The 19,091-nt window shown below is 37.1% G+C and overlaps 1 protein-coding gene across 2 annotated transcripts in view; it reads right to left on the reverse strand.

Annotated features, from left to right (window-relative positions):
- The window catches only part of Dcc (DCC netrin 1 receptor), a 1,026,209-nt gene that overhangs the window by 297,929 nt on the left and 709,189 nt on the right, over window positions 1-19,091 (reverse strand). For both annotated transcript variants that reach the window (XM_026783657.1, XM_026783656.1), the window contains exon 8: window positions 6,806-6,962. In XM_026783657.1, the coding sequence (XP_026639458.1) occupies window positions 6,806-6,962 (157 nt within the window). The remainder of the gene's footprint in view (window positions 1-6,805; window positions 6,963-19,091) is intronic.

Below are 19,091 nucleotides of genomic sequence, written 5' to 3' on the forward strand. Positions count from 1 at the left end.
CACACACACACACACACACACACACACACACACACACACACACACACACACACAGATTTAAAGGATGAATTCTGACTTGGAAGACAGTGGAGATTTCCATGTAGTAGTTAACATATCAGTTAGGGTTCAAACATAAAGCATAACTAGTGTTGCTAAGCCTTAGTTGTTTTCTTGGATGTTCAGAATGGCCCAGGAATCAAGAGCAATAAAGCAAAGAAAAACACTCACAGGAAGCTTATGTTTTACTAGGAGAAAGATGTTTAATGAAAAAACTAATATTAATAAAAATCATAGAAAGTGGGCAAAGCATCCAGGCATAGTGGCAGTCCCAAATATTTGGGGAGATGATTTGGGAAAATTACTTGAGCCTAGGAGTTTATGAGTATTCCTAGTTAACATAGTGAGATTGCCTTTTCCTTTGTCTCCCCCAAACTCAGAAAATAAAAAAAAAAAACAAAATAAGAAAATAAATAAGTAAACTGAGTGGCTAGGAAACGGAGACAGGGAGTGCAAAGGATCAGGGAATACAGGGAATATGTTCCCCGAAGAGGTGATGTTCAGCATAAATTCAGTGGGAATTAGGAAATAATTTACATAGCTGTGGGTGTGGACTCAGGGAGAGTATTCTACATACAGTACGGAAACTACAGGGAAGACAGAATGGGTATATTTAGGAAAATTGAAAACTAGTAAGCACAACAAATGGTGAAAATAGAGAAGATACAAGGGTCTAGAACAGGAAGGATTTTTATCTAATCTGAGAGAAAAAGGTGTGCAGCAAAAGGTTTTCAATTACAAAAGCACCCAGCACAATCTAACTTATGATTTAAAAGGTTAAGTCAGTTGTTAAAAAGAACTGACTTCCTAGACTTTTGCAATGGTTGTGATGGGAAGCAGTATTCATATATATAGTGTAATAAGTGATAGTATTCAATATGTGTTTTATTAATTGATTTCTTGACTTTGAATGTATTATAAACACTGCTAAAACATTATAAACCTCTTAGTTTCTACCACTAAGCTAGAAACAACATTATAACTATTCTTGATTTTAAAGCATGAAACAAGTATTTAGAACAAAGCAGGTTTTGTTCAAAAGATACTAATGATTGATTTCATGTGAGAAATTTGATAAATGTATCTAAATCACAGGTAAAAGTTAAATTTAGAGCGAGAAATTTTTAAGACAGTAACTGGTCCATAGAGTTTAAAGACAAGACATGAGCAAGAAGATCCCAAGGATGAGTCCTGGGGCAACTCAATATTTAAAAACTAGGGAACTCGGGAGTGGAAACCAACAAAAGAGCATGGCAATGATGACTACAAAAGCAGCATAACCCAGAGCAGAGTGTCACACACACACACACACACACACACACACACACACACACACACACACACGAAAGGTGAGTGATAAAAAAGCAGGGGTAATCGAATGTGACAAAACTATTTGAAGGTCAGGTGATATGAGTAACATAAATTCACTGCTCTTAGCTGCATACAAGTCTTTGGAGAGCAATGGTAAAAGGAACCACAATAAGAAACAAGGAACAAGATCATGCTTAGATGATAGTGTGAGACATGGGAGTGAAGTTAAGCAACTTAGTAAACTATTATGAAAGGGATTAGGAAGCAAGGTGTTGAAGACAGAGAGGAAGACGAAAGAGGAATTTGTCACAATGGGAACGACAATTCTGTGCATATGTACTTATAAACGTGATCACCTTGAATAGGATAAACTAATGTGAGATAGAATATATTGCACTTATATTGTAAGAATGGACACAATCTAGTATACAGGGTTAATTTCGGTCTAATTTAAAAGTATAGGTCATTCCAAGATATTCTTTTGTTAGTGATACATACTTGCAGAATCCTCTCTTCCTCCACCTCTTGAACTCCAGGTGCATCCCACCTTCATATGAAGATGCTTAACTCTGTCCCCGAAGAGTCTCCTAATTTTTTTCTCCTAATCCACTTCTATTCTTCTCTGCCACCAACTGACCTTCAGAAGCAATCCATACCAGACAACCAAACAACCTCCCCACTTTTCTAAGACTCAGAAAGGCCAGCAGAAACAAGAGATTGGAACACACACCAAACAAAGATAAGACTAGATCTCAACACTTAGAATCACAACATACCAACCTCAGATGCCTGGACACCAGTAAAAGAAAACACAATCAGTGACAGCCATGCCATAATCCATGATTAATCCTTCTCTATTCTTCATAGCCAGAATTTGAAAACTGCTTAGATGTTCATTAATAGATATATAGATAAGAAAATGTGGCACATTTGCATAAACATATTACTCAGCTGTTCAAAAAGAATGAAATTCACATGTAAATGAATTGAACTAGAAAAAAATACTGAGTAATGTAACCATACCCAAATAAACATATAAAGACATATATAATGCGTGTTCTCTTATTTGTTGTGGTTGTTTGAATAAGAATGGCTGCCATAGGCTCATATGTTTGACTGCATAGTCAACAAAAAGTAGCACTATTTGAAAATATTAGAAGGATTAAGGAGTCTGAATTTTTGTAGGTACAGTGTTACTAGGGTAGGCTTCTAGAATTCAAGAACCCATGCCAAACCTCTTTCTTGGCCACAGATCAGCAAGTCCTTCTAAGCTACTGTCCTAGTGTCTACTTGTATCCCACCATGCTTCCTGCCATGATAATAATGAAGTGAATCTCTAAAAGTGTAAGGAAGCCCCCAATTAAGTGCCTTTTTCTTGTAATAGCTTCCTTGGGCATGGTTTTTCCTCATAACAAAAGAACAGTGATTAAAAAAATATGTGGATTTTAGCATTTGATAGGGATGCTGCAATCCATGTAATCACAGTGTAAAGGATCTTCCAAAGTGAAATTAGAATATATAATTATGGGGAGAAAGGAAGGAATCTAGAAAATAACGATTAAACGGATAAAGGGAGAGAAGAAGATAGTAAAGCAAGTGAGACAGCAGGGACACCTGTAACTGGAGGTTTCTCTCCCACCCACCAGCTCCCAAATAAACACTCTGAGGCTTAATATTAGCTACAAACTCTTTAGCCTATTAGCTCAAGCTTGTTATTAACTAACTCTTACAACTTAAATTAACCCATTTCTATTGTACTATATTTTACTACGAGGCTTGTGGCTTATCTTGCTTCCCTGATTGCTGCTGGCATCTCCCTGACTCTGCCTTCTTTTTCCCTGTTTCTCAGCTTGGATTTCCTGCCTAGCTGTATTCTGCCTGGCCATTGGTCAAATCAGCTTTTTAACGGTAATAAGACATATTCACAGCATTCAGAAGGGTATCCCATTTTAGACAGCTAAAACTAATTGTCATTTGAGGGTTTATATGGAAACCTACTACAGTCGAAGATTTTTTAAATTTATACACAGAGGAAAGAGCTCTAAATGGAGGGAGATAAAGCTCCCCCCCCCCCAAATCTCTATCCACTGAGTGCTCCAGACTCATGAATTGGTTACATCTAATTGTGTTGTTGGCAAAGAGGACCATGAAAACCCTCAAACAACTCAAACTATTGCCAAGGTTATTGTTTGCTCTTCATAAGCTGATGGTAAGACCCTATTGGTAAAGACAAGGCCAATATGTTCCATTGAATGCAGAGAAGTTGGTGCCTAACTGAAGTCTTCTCCCCTACTGATTAGTGTTCATTTTTCTGGAAGGTATTTTGCATTCCTAGAGAAGAAAAGTAAACACCAACCATGTTACAACAACTTCAATCTATGTTGGTGATCTGTCTTCATAATATACTGGTAAAATTATGTCATAAATGAGGGAGTACCCCACGACTATCTAATTGGATTTAAACACCACACCCACCGTATGATAAATCTTTCAATGACAATGACTTGGGTATCTCAAGACTAGATAGGCCATGGACCTAGGAAAGCATTGTATCATGATTAATAAAAACCCAGAGACTGATATTGAAGGTCAGAAAAGCAGATCAGACAGCCCCTGGCTCTTACCTCTACTTCAAAATGGTGATTCTGCCCCCAGGAATCTTCAGAATGAGACTGTGTCTGAGAGCTGTCTCCTCCCATATTACATTCTTCTCTAGGGCTAGGATTAAAGGCATGTACCACTACCATCTGGTTTCTATGGCAAACTAGTGTGACTATTGGGATTAAAGATGTGTGTCACCACTGTCTGGTCTACTCTCTGATCTTTAGGCAAGCCTTATTTATTAAAGTACAAAGGAAATCTAACAAAAGATCATTACATAGCATTCTGTTTAAAGAACATAACAATGAAATTACTCCTAATTACCCCTGGTCACCCTTGGACATCATCAGAGATATTCAGAGACCCATAACTGAACTACGTGTTAAGAGTGAGTTGGGACTCTGAGTCCTAAATTGGATCTCTTCATCAATCCTCTTTCTTCAGATCTTACGGAGCTACATAAAAGAGGGGACACAATGATTTTAAGAGCCTTAGTTTCTAGTAATTTGAAGTAGGAACATAGAAAGCCAAACATAGGTGCGTATTAGCATGTGTTCTCAGGAGTTACCCATGAAATTTTAATTACCTAATAAACGAAGGGAAAGAATGTTGTAGGGCAGAGAAGTCACACCAGCACCAGCAGATTGTAGATCCCTATGAAATCAAATGGTTGATGCAAGAAAGCAGTTAACTAGAAGGTGGGGAGATATGACTTTGGAGAGTGAGTCAAGTAATTGAGATACTACAAGATACTACACAGGGCAAGGCTTAGGGTGCCACTACAGGAGGGAGCAGTGAGAAGGTGTGGAGAACAGGATTCAAGGTGGGAAATCTTGACATGGAGAGGACACGGTCAAATGGTGTTAAAGGCAGGAACTTGCAAACAATTGTGAAATAAATGAGCAACTCAAATTGCAATAGCTGCAAACTCAGCTTTGTAGCTCCTCATTCTTTCCACTCCTTACTTCCTGCCTTTCTTTTTTCCCTTTGTTCCTCTTCCTGTTTACCTCCCTCCCTTTAGCTACTGAGAATTAGTTTAAGCCCCTCTTTCAAATTGTCTCTGAGGTTTCTGTTTTCACTCTACTTGTGGACAGTGACTGATCTGTAAGAAATCTTTCACATATTTCTCTTAGTAGTCTTGAGGAGTTAACTACTTTTATCTATTCTAAGGGGTTTGCTGTTTGTCTATCATTTATAAAAATCAAACACACACAAAAAAAATCACACCACTGATAAATTGCAGTTCCATTTTCAAATCTAACCAAATGATTTTGAGTGATTATTTTTATCCATTGTTTGCTATGTTTTAAAAACTCCTTATAAAAAGTTTAGGGTTGGAGTTCTCTAGTTATAAGTTTTCTAAAGTTTTTACTCTCTCTTTCTTTACACTTAATATTTAAATGCATTTAAATACATGACTCTTCACATTTTCAACAGAGGAGCGAGCAATCCACCCTGTATTTCATTATGATAACTATAGGCAGTAAGAGGACTATTGGAAGCGGCAGAACTAGTCGAAGAAACTGAGTAAATGTTAATGAAGTGACTGACAGAATAAAAGAGGCATGAATTGCGTGGGTTGAGATAGATACGTTAGACCTGATAATGAACAGTGTTGAGAAGCAGGGAGGAGAGACTGGAACTTGGGGGTTTCTTTCTTGAGTAATTGAATAAAAGATATTAGCACAAAAGCAGAAAAAAAGAGAAATAGTATTCGGGAAATAGGTTTGGGAATGATGAAATTAAATTATCTTCAGGAAGCCCATAGAAACTCATGAAAATAACTGGGCAAGATTATTGCCTCTAGTTTTCATAAATGTGCACACCAAGACCCAAATTCCCCCAAGATATTGTAGAGTCAGAGAGACAATTGCTGCACAGGAAAGGCCAATGAGTAGTCTTGGGTAACACAGGCCCTGTGTATGTGTGTTTCCCCTTTTAGTTTAGAGTCATGTCAAACTTCAAAAGCAAACAAAAACTTTAAAAGACATGATTTAATTATGTTAACAAACAAAACCAAAAACATTTGATAAGCAGAATGAATGGATTTCTTCAGTTCTAATTCCAAAGGACCTTTAACAATCTCCTGATAATCAAAACTGTCCAGAGGCTCCTGGGGTGTGCCTAAAGATTCCCCACCTCACTGAAACCCTACACATGAGAAACTAGAGTACCAGTAAATGAATCTCTGCTTCTAGCCTCGAACTTACTCAGTATTGTCTCAAAAGTGAGGAGTCACATTTCAAAACCATCTTGAAATATTCTGTGAGTAAAATGTTTTGGAAAATCAAACGCATGGGCTGAGAGCTGCAACTTGGAAAGCACAGCTCACTCTTACCTAGGCAATTATGATAGTCACCAAACAACTTGTATGGAACAAAGCACTCTCTGCTAGGAACTTTATATGTGTGATCTTAATTTATTCCTAACAGAAACCTTGCAAGCTAATTATTATTTCTCCTATGTTAACAGTCAGAAAAGCATTGTTTTCTTCGGATCATATGATGTCAGTGACTAGTCACAGTGGTTCTTAATGCTTTGTTCTTTCAGCATCCAGATAATTCTTTTCTGTATCAGTGTAAAAACCAAAGAAAAAAAAATCAAAGAATCATTTGCATTCTTGCCTTTTGTCGGGTATGTTATGTAAGTGATTTTGATTAATTTGTTAAGTTAGCCTGTGTTGACAAAGCATACATATTCACTCAGTCTGCATGAAGAAAGGCGTAAAGATTTCACACTTTCTTCCAGCTCCTCTTCAAGTGCTCCCAACACTGGCTCCTCCCATGGACATTAAAAGTATTGGGGAAACAAGCTGAAGTTTAAGGATAGTACCTACCTGTTGTCACCCTCTCTGGAGAAGAAGACTGAGAAGGTTTGAATGTTTCCTTTTGTTTCTGCAGGTGGACGCCAACTCAAACGGACAAAGCGACTAGAAACCAAGACAGGGACCACATCTCTGGGAGCAGAAGGAAGGATATTGGAGCTTGGAATGGCTAAGGAGAGACAAGAGGAGACCATCAAAAGTGTTGGTGCTGACTTCAGCATGAAGTCAGAGCTGAATTATAACATCCATAGCCAAGAATATCAAATAACTTCTAACAAAGGCTAACAAGAGAAATAAATAGCATCTAAAGTGACATCAAGGATAAACTAGAATTCCCCGACTTTTGAACAGTGACTTATCAATAACGTATATGATTTTATTGTATGATATGTAGTTTTTATTATTCTTGGAATCAATGACAAAAATAGAAACAATGCCAATGTAGGCAAACAACAGCAAAAGACATTGACTAATGCATTTATTGTAATGTTTAAAAGTCATTTTGTGTGAGTGTGCATATGTGTGCATGTGTGTGTGCTTGTGTGTGTGGTCTGTTTGTTGTGTGATGTGAGTGCATGAACAAGCACATGCCACTGCACACAGATCAGAAAAAAAAAACAGTACAGTAGGGACTCTCCATCTACCATAACAAAGCCTTGATAATATGAATTTCTAATATATATTTAAGAACTAGATAGGCTTTTGCTTTAGAGGTATGGAATCAATATAATATTTATAATAATATTATAAATTTACAATAAAATAAATTTTATAATAAACGTATTATGTTTCTTAAGAGATCAGTGAAGAAATATTTTGAACAAAAGATGGATCAGTGATATGAACGTAAAACAAATTATCATATGTAATTAATGACATTTCTCTGAATCCTTTCTGGCAAGAAGCAGGAGTTGAGTAAGTAAACGAATAAATGAGTGAATGAACAAATAAATTCATGTGTCCATATTTGAAGTAAAAGCTACAATCTAGAATATTAGCAAGATGTTCATGTACAAAGTTAAATTAGTAATGATTTGGTCAAAATGGAATCAATTAGCTTTTCCAACAGGTTGAAACAGAAAGAGAAGGGTCATACTCTCACGGGGATGTAACAAAAGCTGCTGATTGCTTTGTTTGTGATTTTCTTTATTTTGGAAGATGCAATTATATATAATTATCATAAATAGGGATGCCATCTGATGTCAGGTAAATACCAATTTCTACTGTCAAAGAAAAGTTATGATTCTTTTAATTACTGATTTCTTAGGTGAGAGGTGATTAACAACAGAAAAGACACAGGACAAACAGTTGTACACAAGCTGACATAGACTTCTGTAAGATTCTCATTTAATATTAATCTGATGAGATACCAACATTCCAAAACACAAGCATAGACTTCTGTGTGAGCATAACGCCACATGAAAACAAACTGTTATGACAAAACCTTAATTTACTCAGAGTAGGCTTTTGATACAACTTAGAGTAGTCTGTTTATGTAATTTTAGAGGACTGAAAATAATTAAAAGCAACAAGTTAAGAGCATTATAATCAGTGTGAAACCAAGTGATTAACACCTCCCCATCTCTAGCCTCAGGGGCAAGTCCCCTAGGTATAGCTCTGTGTACTCAACATTATTGGGTCCTGCACAGTTATGTGATTATATTGTAGTTCTCTCTCTGTATCTGCTTTATTAATTTTAAAATAAATTATGTGGAAGAGAACAGGCAGATGGACAGTTTAAAATAATATGTTTTATCTTGTAAACTATGGAAGAATACATTTGAAATGTCACATTTAGCAAATGATAGGAGAGTCAGGTGATAGATTTGCAATTAGTTTGGTATCCCCATGCCACCATAAGTGCATGTCTTAGTTATGGTTACACTTGCTGTGATTAAAAAAGTATGACCAAAAGCAAGATGGGGAAGACAGGCTTCATTTGGCTATACTTCCACACCATTGTTCATCATCAGAGGAAGTCAAGGAAGGAACTCAAACAATGAAGGAACTTGGGCACTGAGGTTGATGCAGAGGCCATGGAGAGTGCTGCTAAATGCTTTGCACTCAAGGTTTGCTCACTCTGCTTTCTTGTAGAACCCAGGATGACCATCTCAGAGATGGCACCACCCACCAAGGCTGAAGCCTCCCATCTCAATCATTAATCGAGAAAATTACAGGCTTGTGTACAATGTGATCTGATGGAGGCATTTTCTGAGTTTTGGTTCCTTCTTCTCACATGACTTCAGCTTGTATCAAGTTGACATAAAACCATCCAGCACAGGTCATACACCAAAATATCACAGTGTCCGCCATACATGTATAAGAATTGATTTCATTTAAATAAAATACGATTACTATGTAGTTTTCAGTTGAATAGGGACTGGCCAAAGGCCGAACTAGTTAGCATGAATAATCTGCTGGTATAGAGAAAAAAAATGCCTTTAAACTTTAACAATACATAATTGTAATTTGCTGTAGAGTGTCCCTGAATTTAAAAGCAAACTTAGTGACTATTGCTCATCGTAAGGGCTCTGAAGCATTTAGAGTTGGAAAAATGGATTTGCAGATTTTTGAGTCACTTTTCAATTCCAACGTCATTCTTCTCCTAATTATGGTGTGTTTGTAAATGCATAATTCATCTTTGATGGATATGTTTTTTTTTTGTTCAGCTTCCTGAATCAAGAAAATGTTTCATCTTGACAGATGATTTCTAGCCTCAAGCTACAAACAGCACAGTTGCCTCTACAGAACCTGTTTTTGTTTTTTTAAAGGCAATGAGGAATAGTTTATTCTAGAGCAATGTTGAGTGACCAGGGCCTGGAAATATAAACGGAGGTTACATCAGATTCCGTGTTTCAATGTGAAATTGATTCCATGAAGTTTTATAATTTTATAGAAAAAATATAGGGCTAAATGAAGGCACATTTAACATGCGTTGATGAGATCAGAGAGATGATTATAGGAAAATGAGGCAAGCATTTTTATAGGTCCAAGATGTTATCTAATGATATTTTTTGCTTTTAGATAGATGGAAGCTATCTGTCTGCTAAGTAAATAGATTTTAAAAGGTTGTTTTTTTGTTTTTTGGTTTTTGTTTTTTTTTTTGGTTTTTCGAGACAGGGTTTCTCTGTGGCTTTGGAGCCTGTCCTGGAACTAGCTCTTGTGACCAGGCTGGTCTCGAACTCAGAGATCCGCCTGCCTCTGCCTCCCGAGTGCTGGGATTAAAGGCGTGCGCCACCACCGCCCGGCGGTTGTTTTTTTTTTTTTTTAATCTATCATTACTCCTAGGATGTTAGTTCAGACACAGAAGTGGGCAAGGAATGTCTGTTCCAGAAGGTGAGAGCTAGCCCCAGGTACCAGCCTCTTGAATCTGCAACATGCAATCTCTCTGTTGATATGGGATTCCCCTCTGTATGCTACGAATATCATTTGTTAGTAAAGAAATGGGCTTGGCCTGCTAGGGCAGAACAGAGCTAGGTGGGGAAAACTAAACTGAATGCTGGGAGAAAGAAGGGTGGAGTCAGAGAGAAGCCATGTAGCTCTGCCAGAGACAAACACTGGAACTTTACCCAGTAAGTCACAGTCTAGTGGCAATACACAGATTAATAGAGATGGGTTAATTTAAGATATGAGTTAGCCAGAAATACATTATTGGCCAAACAGTATTGCAAATAATGTGATTTCTGTGTTATAATTTTGGGGCTGAGCAGCAGGAAACAAGCAAGTGACCTCCTACAACACTCCATGTTACTGAAGGTCTAAGCAACCAGCCAGGTTCAACAGGCACAGCTTCTTCTCAGGAGTTTTCATTCATAGTTCCCACTGTTGGCTAAACATTATATTCTGTATGTGTGGGGACCATGTATTATTTATTAAATATTATAAGGTAGCTCATGGCTAGGAAGGCTTCAGCTTTGTGCTGGGATCTGATGTAGATGGAACTGAGATGTGGGGAATATCCCAGCCTTCAGGAGAAGGGAATAACTGGTAAACACTATTAAGGAAGCAACTCCTCATGCAGTGGCTTCTTGAAAAGTCACATTTCTGATCATTTAAATATTAGTCAGCTGGTTCAGTGAATGCAAAAACTATATATACAGGAGAAACTGTACAGTCAATCTTGATAAAAATATGTAAAATTTGGCCATTTTTGATGTCTGTTCCATTTATAATCTTCACTCCATTAAGCCTAATTGTGTTTCTCCTTTCTTAATTTTAGGTATATCAATCTATATCCCATGTAAATATTATGTCATATACAGAGGAGATTAAAAGAACAGATCCGGATCATGACGGCTAATGTATACAGTATCTTTAAACTGATTTTTGCAGACTATTTTCTCTAGTTCTCTGATTGCATTCACTTTGTTCAGGGACTGGATGAGTCAGTAGCCTGCTGTGAACTAAACTGGTTATCTGTAAAAATCCTTTAAGTGTGGAGAGGAAGGAGGTGCCTCACTTTCAAATGGTTTGAAAAGCATTTTCCATGTGAAATTCATAACCGTTACATAAAGGTGCAGCGATTTTTACAGAATGGCAGGAAGTTTTCAAGTTAGTTCTGGCTCCATAGACCCTTTGTTTACTTTTTGGTATATATAAGTTTTTCCCCAGAGAAGTAGAGTGTTTACACTAAATAAAAGATTGGCTGCAAGTCAGTCTGTTAGAGCAGAATTGGGAGAGGGATGGAAACGACTGACATCTGATACGCACTATTTCTCTTGAGAGCAAAGACAAAGAAAGGTGCACAAAAATCTCCCTGATTTTAGCCTAACAGGTGCTTTAAAGAGGCATAGAGAAGCCAAGTCCTCTCCCTCTTCTCAACTTACTTCTCTTCCCGGAGCATTCTTCTAGTTAAGGTCAGACACATAACACCCACCAGTGAATGTTTACATCTCTGCCCAACATTCCTGTTCGCTATATTTAGGATTTTCCCACTGAACAAAGCCCACACAGCTGCACACTGTTGTGGTCACTGTGACGTGTTTATCCCTGTCCTATGCATGCTCATCAAATCTAACACAAGCGTCTCCCAGCGACAACACCTTCGTGTAATTCACCTTCCTTCAGCTCATACTCTATTCAGCATCCAGAATAAGCTTATACAAACACACACTTGATCATATGACTCTCCTGCTTATTTGTCCTCAATATCTTCTCTTTATCCCCGGGCAAATTTCAAATTTCACAGTCAGTTTGCTGTTTTAGCTCATGTTTACCGTTTGCCTTGGTTAGACTTCCTCTACCAAACTAAAAAAAGCTTAAGAATGTACACATTGTTATGGAAGACATCGCTGGAATTACCAGTGTGGAAGAGGTCACAAAGCAAAACAGGGCAGAGAGGGAGTGCTTAGAGAATGACATATGTGTGACCTAGATTCTTAACTGTGGCTTGTGACCCAAGGGGAATCACCTATCTGAATGCAGGGATAGCAAAATACTGGAAAAGAGTAAAAGTTTTCTGAAAGCATAATGATCAAAATTTAAACTAAAGTCAAATGTGTAATAAGTGTGAGGTATTTCTGGCTGAAAATTGACCGGACTGTAAGCAGTCACTTGACTTTATCCTCCCATCCTGAACATATAACATGTGCACTTCACCCTGCGAGTGGTATCAAGCCATGCAGGGCCAATGCCAACTGCCTGTAGCACTCATCTCAGACTTGAGACTATTGACTATTAAGAGCAGCATGATTTCCCCTAAACTTGCAGAATTTCCTGCTCTTGGAAGTATAATAGTTAAATTGTGGTAAACAAATACAACATTTTCCTATAGGTCATCACTCTACATCTAACTCTCAACTTAATGTATGTTACATTATGTTGGCCTAGTGTTTTTTAATCCTACTTGAATTGCTGACTTGAGTTTCATTTGCAAAATGAATTTTGCCTTGAAATTAGACAGATATTTCAACAATTTCTGAAATGCCCTTTGACATCATCCATTTTTGTACTACCTAGTTCCCAACATTGATAACTATAAAATCAAATCACAAATCTCCTCTGAAAAAAGACTCTCTATATTCTACAGTATCAATTAGTCAGTCAAGATGTAAATCTTTATGTAAATATAAACTGTATCAAAATCATTAGTATACAGACATACTTTCATGTATAATAAATGGTAAATTTACATGCACACCAAGACTTTTTTATATAGAGGTCTTTATAATTTATCATCAGTAATTTGATTTGTATATCATATGTGTGTGCATCAAGGATCACAGTGTGTGTGTGTGTGTGTGTGTGTGTGTGTGTGTGTGTGTGTATACAGGGTCACAAAACTTTTAGGATGAAAAACATCAATGTGGAAAATAAAACTTTGACTGGCTGACTTAAGCATTCAGGAAGCTAAGGCAGCATGACCCCAAGTCTGTAGTCAGTCTGGGCTATGTAGTGAAGCTTATTACCAAATGAAAACCAAAGAATGAGTTATTGAGACAGTGTTAATTATGGAAAATTCAAAGATCATCCCCAAGGGAAATTCTGTAATTCAAGTGAGTGAAACCCATTTCTAAAGGAAGAAATATGGGGTGCTTAGCATCTTTCTGTTCCTCCCCTGCATGAGGTTGAAGAAGATTCGGGTGAGCATTTTTTTTTCTTTTTCAATCGAAACATGTGTCCTGTGTCTAGCAGAATGTCTTTGGGCTAAGGCTTACAGTTATGCCCCACAGACAGTGCTCATTATCTCTAACCATATGAGTAACCTTTGCTCCAGGTATAGAGAGATACAGACATCAGAAGCATCCATTGTTCTTGTGGCAGATATAGGAAACCCTGGCTGTGTTTGGTGCTTATATTCAGCCCTTTAAATTCATGTTTGTCCTCTTGCAATGTCCAGTGTGGTTCAAGCAATCCCCACTCTCCTACAGCTGACAGTATCATGGGTTCACTTCCCTAGAAGTGCTTTCTCTGTGGGAAAAGCAACAGAGAGTTTGCAAAGCATGAAACAAGTAATTATTTTTATCGTAAGAAGAATGTCTAAAAGTAAATAATGAATGATTTTATTTAAAAGAAGGTTTAGGTCTAAGAAATAAATCAAGAAATGAGTATTTTTAAATAAAACTAAAACAAGCAAGGCTGTCCTCGTGGGATGGTTTTAAAGGAGTCAGTGTCTACGTACAGCCAAGAACCACACTCTTGATTACTGTCAGTAAGGTTGTCCAAGCACCACCTTTTCAGAATTCAATTCGGTGAAAATGCCTTCCACTTAAAACTTTCTGTTCCATTGGGTTGGATATTATAACTTCAGTAAATATAGAACTTAAAATTAACAAATAATTTCTTCCTCTGGAAATTCATCTGCAATTATAGACCGCAGACAGCTCAAAAAAGATCACCTCTGCAGCTGTCAACTTAAAAGAGTGCTGGTTTCTTACTAAATACCTTTTCTCGTTCCAAATGTGAATAGTAATGACTTCAAAAATTTGTGAAGTTTCTCAAGAAGTTAGAAAAATATATTTCAAAAAACTATGGAAAAAGTTTTCAAATCATTTTCCTTCCAGGAAAACTCATTCCTACGTGACATCTTAACCAAAATCAAGCTGGCTTTTTGCTTATCGCAGGCATGCGAATGAGGAGTGCATTGGGAGTGTGCTCACAAATAGACGTTCTTTTCCACCCTGGCTCCAGGAGTTGCTTCTTAGTCAGCTGGTCCAGATTCATATGGTATAGATCAAACTGAGAACCACCCGAATCACAGATGCTTTCTCCCTCCGCGTAAATGGTTGTCATATGAAAAAGAATAGATACCCTTTTCTTAGAGCAATAGCTTCTTTTATTGTATAGGGGAATTAATATTGTCCATGCTATGCTAATCCTCCACGCTTTCTTTCAACGTTAACTTCTCTTCAAATAAGGTCTCAATGAAGAACCAATCAGACCCTCTTTTCATCGCTCTTAGAGACCTAATCTCCTGTCTGGCCCTAATCTCTCTGGCCCATTACTGTTTCCATGGTTACCGCTTCTTTATCTGTTGTGAGAGAGAGGAAAAAGTGAATGTGCTGTACTCTAACAGCACAGTTTTCCTCTTTTAGGAACACTTTAAAAATATCAGAGTAGAAAATTTCAAATCGTTATGGTGATTTCTGATGTTAATTATAAATCACAAAAATGATTTTGAAATAAAAAGTGGTATTTTATAGCATACTATTGAGTACATTTTTTCATAAAGTTAGTCCTCTGGGGTACCAGAAGTAATTTTTCTTTTACAAATTTAAAATTTAGTGTTTGGGGACATTTCTTTTTGCTCTGAGCATATTAATAGTATATTACCTTCATTCCCTACATATAATATAAAAGTTAAAATATATTCCTAATACAAAATGTATTTAACTTATTAAACTTCTAACAAAAAGATTAATTTCCCTGTCATTCCCCATGTTATTAACTAAGATATGTAATTCATCTACCAACCGACCGTTTTATTAGCTACTGAAATGCCCTGGTCTAAAGACATCGCAGAAATAAAGTACATGTAAGCATTATTAGTGAAGAAAAAGAAGATTCCATTGAAATATTTAAATATTTTTTCTCTCTCTTTCTGTTGGTAGCTTGATATCATACCTAAACATGTTCTGTTTAAGTGGGGAAGTGGATAAAATTGAAATGCTCAACGTTCATAAATTAATTTCATAATTTGTCCACAAAAGAAGCTTCTCTGTGTGATTTTGACATTTTCAAAACATAATTTGTTTTATAAAGTTTTCAAATGTTTTCAGATTTGAAAGAACTCTGGCATTTTGGAAAAAAGAAATGCGGATTTTTAAAAATATGGGCTTAGATAACCTTTGCTTTTAAGTAAATTAAAAAAAGTTAATATACTTCAAATACTCAATAATCTTAATCTTGTGGCTAAGAAGATGGGCTGGTGGGTACAGCGCTTGCAGTGCAAACATGGGCAGGTGTGCATCTGCATTCCCAGCACTCACATATAAAGTTGGGCAATATTCCCAAGCCTATATTCCCAATACTGGTGGAAATGTGGCTAAGGGGTTTTTGTTGCCCAGCCAGTCTAGTCATTGTATGCCATGTTCAGTGAGGGACCCACTGTGAGAGCCAAACGCATATAGACAGTATCTAATGACACACCGGAAAAATCAGCACTTTCATTCCCTTTAACATTATCCCTTTTCAGTTTGAGGAACCTTTAAGCTCATCTTTCCTGCTGCTTTATAAAGCACACATTGAAGGCTTGTCAACTACAGACACTGTACGTTCTGCTGACATTAACATTCTTCCCATCCTTGTAAACAGCTGCTGTCTTTATCCCGTCCCCACTATTTGTTTCTCCTTATGACATCTCCCTACTCTCTAAGGCACGATCTTTTTATCCTGTATTTTTTAATTTTCGAATCGATTTCTGTGTATATACTGATATTTCATACTAACATGAACTTACATAAATTCATGTGTACACATCAGCAGACAAGCACATACAGATGAGAAGGCAATATTGGGTGACTTCTGATGTACTGCATCTTACTTTATGATATACGGTCTCTCTTGATATATTCACCAGTTTGTCTTGGCTGCCTGGCCATCTCCCCCCAGGAAACCTCTTGACTCTGCCTAACACTAGGGCTACAGGTACCGGCTTCCATACCTGACTTTTACAAGGTTGCTAGGACCTAAACTCTCCTCCTCACATTTGTGTAGCAAAGTGCATAAGAATTCTCCTCAGCCTTTAGAAAACAAATTTTAAGTGTGTCCAATGTCAAGCCAGTATAGGTAGCATTTATGTCCATTGGCTTATTCTACCTTAACAAAATCTTTCCAGTGTATTCCACAACCTGGCAAGGGTCAGCATCCACTTTCCCACAAACAATGTTACATTATTAGCAGATAACCCATCTTTATTTGTTCACCCATCAAGGTTTACCACAGCTGATTATACATCCTGACTCTTGAGATGTATGTATCGCAATAATTTAGGAGTTCAGGTATCTCTTCCAAATACTTATTTAACTTCCTTTAGAGATACCAGGTTTGAGGACACGTACATCACACAGAGGTTGTTTAGTGTTTTAGAGGATCATTCACACTCATCTCTGTAATTGCTGTATACAATGTAGCGGGAGACCCAAGTTTTACTGTAAGCTATTTATGCCAATCATCGTCAATCTGAAAATAAACTATAAACATAGGACAAACAATGAATCAAAAGAAATCTCCAAGAAAATACAGGCTTGAAGTGAGAATGGCTATTTTTCAACCAAATAGACAAAGTGAGATGCAATTCAATCTGCTATGGAAAGTAATGATACATTCCAAACCATGTCAAAGGCATCATTATCTGAGCATATTTTCTATAGCACAGAGTGCTTTCATGGGAAGGCATAAAAGGAGCTGCAGAATGTGTCTTGGGTTGATCTGCAAATCCAGAAGAGGACCTGGGGCTTTGATAGAGGGTGTGTATTCCTCATCTCAGGACCATACATCAAAGGACACTGCCAGGGGAAAGCCTGATGCTTTAAAAGATTCCCTGTGGTCCTAAACAGAGATAAGCTGAGTGACAAATTCAAGGAAGAATTTTTACATCAGCAGAGACAGCCACAACCTTTAAAACTTGAATTAGTTTTTTAAACAAAATGAGGAGAAAAATGATGATTGGTCCACCAGTAAATGTTTCCCCATTCCCCTATCAATTCTATACATTGTAAGGATAAAAATACATAGATAAGCTTTTAATAATTCTCTTATTTCTAAAGTGCTTATCTAGGCAGAATGTTTTCAAACAGTTTACCCAAGATGCAACAAAAATACCCATAAGCGAGGGTAAATGGTCAGAGTAATACACATACATATGTGTATGTGTGTATACATACATGCATGTATATGTATGTATAAGTATAGTCATTGGAGTTACATAAATGACAAAGTATAATTGCTAGATCTCTCTTCTTGTGTTATTATTCACGCAAATGTTCCTTTTCTCTGATCATTACTTGCCATATTTAAAATTTCATCTTGCTATTTATAGTAGAGTTGTTACATAGCTTCCTAAAGTAGCTAACATACTATTTCTATTCAATGGATGGCTATTTCTATATTTTCTAGTCCTTACATTTAAGAAGCCTGCTTCTACTGAGACAATTTTATGATGGCTTTCTGGAGACCCAAAAACCCTATGGAAACATGCTAAGAATTAGTTGAGCTCAGTTTAACAGACATTATAGACATCGGTTCTTCCTTATATCAGGATAGTAATTGGTCACCTCAATATCCTTCTCTATTTCCTTTAGCAAGTTTCAGAGCTAAGAAACACATCTCTGGTATTCCATTTGTTAACTCTACCATTCTACATGTCTGTTTCTGGGAGAGACTACTTTATTTTAGACATAGTTTTTCCTCTATCCTTTGCATCTGTCACTATTCCTGATTTTCTAAAGACATGTTTAATTATCTCTTATCAATATCATTTCCTGGTAACTTTCCTCTGCCACAGGGTAGGTAGCTTCATGGACAAGCCATGACTTCCATGTTCACCTTTTCCCTTGAGAGTTTGCATTGAATTTCAACTCATGTTTTATACTTTTTCAATGCTCAGTGACCCCAAGTATGCCACTTCATCTACCCTCTGTCATCAGAGCATCTCTGGGGATAAACATTGACAAACTGTGACAGGTTCCCTTTTTGTGTGTGTGTTTTCTCATCCAGCCCCTCAATTCAGCCATATGGTGTTTTGCGACCAGCTGCTTTGTCTGCCTTGTGATCCTGGTCTCTGTCCATGACAAATATCTAAAGTCACACAACAGAGACACAGACAACATGGCGAGCTCTGAGAAGCATTGCTCTCATATGGTTTCTTCTGGAGATGAGAGAGCACTAAGGTGAAATGTTGGACACATCATGTTATTAAGAAAAAAAAAACCTGAAAGACAGACAGACAGCTAGCCAGGAGGGAGGGAGGGAGGGGGGAGGGATGGCTGGAGGGAGGAAAGGAGACGGGAAAAAAGGAAGGAAATTAATGGTAGAGACTGTACTTTGTTAAATAACTAGAAATACTAAGAAACTCAAATAAAAGTTAGTTGGAGAGACTATACTTCAGTAATAACAGGCAAAGCTTAACCATTCTCTTGTGCATGGGAAATACCTTTACAACCACTTTTACTATTTTAGGATTCGAAGAAACTAAAAAGAAATAAAAAATGCTTCAATCACAATTGATAACTAAGTAAATTCTGCTAATGGGAAATTTCCAACCTAGCCTAAAGGTTTTTGCTGAAATTTTAAGTAACTTACTAAAATGTGCAGCAGAAGTTAGAGTTGGCAAGGCTTAGCACCATGGTTAGAGTGCTTT

This window comes from Microtus ochrogaster, chromosome 18 (genome assembly GCF_000317375.1).
Source record: "Microtus ochrogaster isolate Prairie Vole_2 chromosome 18, MicOch1.0, whole genome shotgun sequence".
Lineage (NCBI taxonomy): Eukaryota > Metazoa > Chordata > Mammalia > Rodentia > Cricetidae > Microtus > Microtus ochrogaster.